This window comes from Corvus brachyrhynchos, unplaced genomic scaffold (genome assembly GCF_000691975.1).
Source record: "Corvus brachyrhynchos isolate BGI_N302 unplaced genomic scaffold, ASM69197v1 scaffold407, whole genome shotgun sequence".
NCBI lineage: Eukaryota > Metazoa > Chordata > Aves > Passeriformes > Corvidae > Corvus > Corvus brachyrhynchos.
In genome coordinates this window covers 1593663-1599023 of record NW_008239056.1, presented here as the reverse complement: position 1 = coordinate 1599023, position 5361 = coordinate 1593663, and the positions used below count along the sequence as shown (strand labels likewise).

The 5361-nt window shown below is 50.6% G+C and overlaps 1 protein-coding gene across 4 annotated transcripts in view; it reads right to left on the bottom strand.

Annotated features, from left to right (window-relative positions):
* CUNH17orf58 (chromosome unknown C17orf58 homolog) overlaps positions 1-4606 on the bottom strand; it is a 7828-nt gene extending 3222 nt beyond the window's left edge. Inside the window, exons 1-3 of one of the 4 annotated variants that reach the window (XM_017739190.1) lie at positions 4255-4606; positions 366-949; positions 180-278 (exon numbers count right to left, since the gene is read on the bottom strand). In XM_017739190.1, the coding sequence (XP_017594679.1) occupies positions 180-278; positions 366-849 (583 nt within the window). In that variant the 5' untranslated portion in view covers positions 850-949; positions 4255-4606. Of the gene's footprint in view, positions 1-179; positions 279-365; positions 950-2777; positions 3161-4254 lie in introns of those variants that run through there. The other 3 variants (XM_017739192.1, XM_017739191.1, XM_008637574.2) reach the window with 3 other exon arrangements.
* Positions 4607-5361: the final 755 nt, after the last annotated feature.

Here is a 5361-nt window from a genome sequence, read left to right as displayed (position 1 = left end):
GGAAAGTGTAATGTAAGTATGTTTATGAAGAACTGTGATGGGTCCATTTTGAATATTCGGTAATTATTTAACATACTTACTGTATCTTAATCACAGTATTTTAAAAGCAGAAGTGAAGTATCAGTGACAAGTGGACAGAAGGTGCTCTGTCCCTGTGGGTTGAGGGGGACACCACCTACCAAACTCGCTGGCACAAAAGGCCTCCACTTCATCCTGCTCCTTCCTGCACTCAGTCAGACACACCTTCTCCTTGTCACCATCTACAACAGGAACACAGACTGAGGGACAGCAATGGGCTCTTTGGGGATCTCTCATCCCATTGTGCCCCCCAGCCTTTGGGAAGTTCTGGGCAGCCTGTCCCTTACCTTTCCTGAGCACACCCAGGTACGTCGAGCTGGGTGACCAGCGGTTGGTGACCCAGGAGGGTTTGGGGATCCTTGTGAAGGGGTCAGGGTGTTTATAGGGGATTGCCTTCCCTGGTCGGTTGAAGTGGTGCAGTGTGTTAGGATCATTTGACTCCTTTGTTCCAGAGTCTGGAAAATGATAAACTTCCATCAGGGACATCATCTTTGGATGGGAAGGTGCGGCGTGGAGGGCGTGAGCCCACACGCTGTTGGCAACCTTGGCCAGCCGCCGGTCTGTGTGCTTCCTGTTGGCCTGGCCAGAGTCGGGGGGGGTGGGAGAAGCCCCCTGGGTTGGGGTCTCCAGGGGCAGGACCCCTCCGTGCTGCCAGTGCTGCTTCCTCAGCCCAGTGCTATTTTCCAGCGAAGGCTCAACATGTTTCTTCTTGTTGGACACGAGGGAGGGGATTCCCGGGGGCTTTGGCTGCTGCAGATGGGTGGGAGGCATTCCCAGGAGCTGGCCTTTCCCTGGCCATGAGCAGCAGCTGCTGAACTAAAAACATCTTTGCTAAGAGCCTGGCCGGGTTTCTCAGCATAGGGCAGGGATCCTACAAACAAAAAAGGAGAGAGAAAATCAGCGTTTTAAGTCTTTTATTCCACGTGCTTCAGAATGGGAAGATTTGAGGCTGTACTCTGTAAGTGAGGCCTCCGACAATTAGACAAAAAGCTGATAAATAGCTCGACAGATGAACCACAGTAGAGCTCCTCATTCCTCTGTACTCTGACATGGAAGGCCCAGTACAGGGAATGCAGCTGTCTGAGCAAAACAGGAGATTTGCATTTTTACTTTATTATTGTTGCAAAAAAACCCCAACACAAACCCTTTTCTCAAACCCCTGAATCTCCAGGGAGCATCTGAGGAAACAAGGTTCACGTTGCCATTTGGGATGCTTGTTTAAAAGACTGTGACAGCAGAACTATTTGGTTTTCCCATCCATGGGATGCCTCTGGACAATGTCATCCAGACTCTCCAGCAGCTTTGGACACTACTGGAAAAGTCTTTACCCACAGTTTTGGCTCTTTGACTTGTGCACTATGGAGTATATAGTAGCAGTAATTAGGCTAGTGCTGCTGAGTAACAATTATTTCAAGGCTTTGCTTAATTTGAGAGGACAAGAGTTGAGAAAGAAAGGAAGCATCTGGGAATCCAGTGAAAAAATAACTTAATGGCACTGTTCCCGCAAGCTGGGTAGTCACCTACACTTTCATTTATATCTTCACCTTGATCCCTTGAACCTCACAAAGCAAAATGACCAACATTTTCAGCCTGGCAGGAGAGAAATTTCCCCTGGCAGTCCATTTTCCTTTTCCTTTAGCCCTTCCCTGCATGCCTGGAACGAGCCAGCAGAGTTTTCACACGGTTCACCCACACACAGCCTCTGCCTGATGTTCACAGCCATGGTTATTCTGTGTAGGAGGCTGATCCCAGCTCCTTGTGTGAAAAGAGAGATTCGACATACACAGATGAACAGTGTCCTGGTTTATCTCCTATAACTGACTCAAGTGCTGACCTTGCCACTTCTCCCCCTGTGCTCTCACCAGCTGCTGTCATGGGAAAGATTCCTTGATATTTGGGCTGGCCACCCGTAAAGTCCAAAGAATGTCCATAGAGAGAGGGGTGGAAGAAGTCCAAGCTGCAGACAGCAGCAGGCAAGGGGGGTTTGGAGATGGTTCAGTATGAAGCTGTGCCCTCTGAACAGGTGTCTCAGACTTGGGTGTGTAAATGAACTCTCCTACCACTTTATCACGCCTTTCCAGTCACGGATTGTATCAAGAAATAGTTCATTTTTCTCTACTCAATCTGTTCAGGACCTTGAGATTCCTCCTCTTGTACCAGCATATTCCTGTCTGATTGTTGCAGCCTAAGAAATACGACTGCAACATAACCAAATCCCAGTGAAACACATGTAAATGCTATTTCTGTTCTGTCAGTGAGGCACTAAAACCCAAATAAATCCACTCAGGACAGCTTGCTGCAGGCACACAGGGCACACTGAGCATGCTGAAGTCAGTCAGACACCTGGAGTTACAGGTGAAAGGGAAAAAAAGAGAAAGATCATATACAAATTATAAAAACAGCAGATGCAGAAGCAAATCCAACTTCACCTGCCACTGATGGCTGGCAGGACAGAGCACCAGCTCCCTGCCTGCTTCTGCCAGGTGCTCTTAATTCTTCCCAATGCTGACAAATTAAATATTGCAATTTACAATCCCATCCTACAAACACGTTGAAATGTTTCTTTCTTGAGCCCTTACTTGCTGAAAAAGCTACAGCCTGGGGGGCTGCTCAGGCAAGAATTTATAGGAATGTCTTTAGCCTCCCCTGATTCCCAAGGCAGACATGTCCCAGCCCCACTCAGAAGGTAACAGACTTACCAGAAGATGAGCTAATGACAAAGCAGAGGAGCCAGAACACTTGGGTTGTCATTTTGAAGTAAAGTTTTTCCAGACTCAAAATGAAGTGGAGTCTTTTATGCCCTTCCCCCAATTCATGCTAATGAGAGGCAGCTTGAGGGGAAACGGGAATCATTCACTGGACAGCCCACTGGAGCAAGACCAAGCTGCTGCCTCCACCAGCCCTGCCTGGGAGGAATGTGCTCCTTTCCATCGGGACACAACCCCCTGGCTGCATCACCTGTGTCCTGGGAATAACACACCCATGTATGGTTTTGGCAGCAGATTTTTATTCTGGGGAGAGTCTTGCCCTCCTATGGCACTCTGTAGAGAAAAATCATAGGGAACAAGTCTGGTTTTCCTGGCTATGGAGAACTGCATTCTGGAGAGGAATTGAAACATTCTGGAACACACCAAACCCCTGGGATGCAGGGTCTGTAAAGGATGTGCATGGCAATGGAACATATCTAGGGATTTCTGGCCACCGCCAGTGATACAGCTGCTAATCTCCTCTTTTATGCTAAGGAACCAGCTTCAGTGATTCTTTTCAGACTGAAAAATGCAGTAGTGACTGTCCAGTCCAAGGGAAAGCTCTGCTGATCCCATACAGCTTTAGTTTTAAATCTCTCTTTGCCAACATGAAGAACTCTGCAAATTTTCACACACCAAGCCAACCCAGATTTGGATGACTGAATTAAGAAGGCTTATTTCTAAGTGACCTTATTGCTACACAAGATTTCCATTGTGATAGTTTAACTCACCAGCTGCTGCTGGCTGCTGTGGAAGCTGCACATGACTTTAAGGGACAATGAACAACTTAAAAACTCCATAAAGGCACTGAAAGGCTCCTGAAACCCACCCTTGACAGAAAATCCAACCCTCAACAATACCTGTGGCATGGGATTCAGTGCTGCTTAGTTTAAGCAGTTTGTTTTGTCCTACCTTAATTAAGCATTTCAATAGGATTCCTAAAAGCTCAGGGCTTTGTCTCCAGCAGCGATGGCTGAAGATACAGAAAATTCACCAATTAGTGTGGAAAATAAATGACATTTCAACACATCTATTACTCAAGGAATTACATTTCTACTGCAGCACTTATTAATCCTTGTTTTCCTCTGTTGTTTGGAACATTTTAATTCCAGAAGTATCCCAAGATAGCTATTATGGGAATAGGAATGTAAACTGAGGATGAGAGAGAGGAGGGCTCCTACATTTCTTTTGCAACCAGCAGGTACCTGCAGCAAGCAGGAGAAGCTGAAGTGTGAGTGCTTGTGCTGGGGAGGGAGGGAGGGAGGGAGGAAGGAGAAGGAGGATGGATGGATGGATGGATGGATGGATACATACACGTAGCATCCCACAGACCTATATTCCAGGGATTTTTCTGTTGAATTAGCTGGTGGCGTAATTCAACCCTCATTCATGTACGGCTGTGTCTGCACTGTTTCCCCAGGCTCTTTACCTGGACAGGAGCAATCTCCATTAAGAGCACAGCAGTGGTGTTTGCAGTATTCCCAGCATTCCAGCAGCTCCAGGATGCTCGAGCAGCTGAGATGGAAAAGCTTTCCCAGCGGGGCTGGGCAAATGAGGGACCGACAGCACCGTGGCCACGTCCGGGCCCGGGAGTTCTCCCAGCTGGGGCTCTCCCAGAGATCCCGGGAGGGGAGCTGGAGCCACCGAAAGGAAGCCCGCAGGAAGCACGGAGAGGGCGGCAGCCCCAGGCGGGACGCAGTGCCAAGAGCGGGGAAGGGGCCCGGGGGCGGAGGCCAGGCCCGGGCGGCTGCGGGCAAAAGAGTCGCGCAGGTCCTAGGTAGGGCTAGGTGGGACTCGAACCCACAATCCCCAGCTCCGGAGGCTGATGCCTTGTCCATTAGGCCACTGGGCCGTGCGCGCGGCAGCGGCGCCGGGCGCCACCTGGGGGCGCTCCCGGGACCCCGCGAGGGCGTGGGGGGACAAGGGGGACCCCTGGGTGTCCCCGGGTGCCACCCGGTGACCGTGGGTGTCCATAGGGGTGACCCCTGGGTGTCCCCGGGTGACCCCCGGTGACCGTGGGTGTCCATAGGGGTGACCCCTGGGTGTCCCCAACTCCATCCAGCCCCGGCGGCTCCACACTCGGCCTTCTCCCCTCAGGGACCTTCCCTCTTCAGGGCTCTGTGAGACCTCACGGCCCTTTTCCCCGCCTCACACACACCCTTCGCTGCCCCATAACCTCAGCCCCTGCTTGGCTGCTGTCCTGCCCCAACTGCCCAGTCTCCCTCCACCTCTCTGTTGCTTCACTGTGCTGGTAAGAGCCTTTGCAGCTGTCACCTCCCTCACAGCCCACATCGCCTGCAGCACCTCGCATGCAGCCCCCTCGGGGGTCTCAGGCACTGCCAGCCCTCTCCCTGCCCTCAACACCCCTCCCTGCACCCGGATTTCACTGCACCAGACCATGCACTGCCAGCGATTCAATACCCAATGGAATTTCTTCATGCCAACCCTCCAATCCTTCAGGAGAGCAGGTGTTTTACCTCCATTTCTGCTTTTGAACTGCCTTTTTTTTTTCTGTCAAACTAGTCTTGTCTTGTTA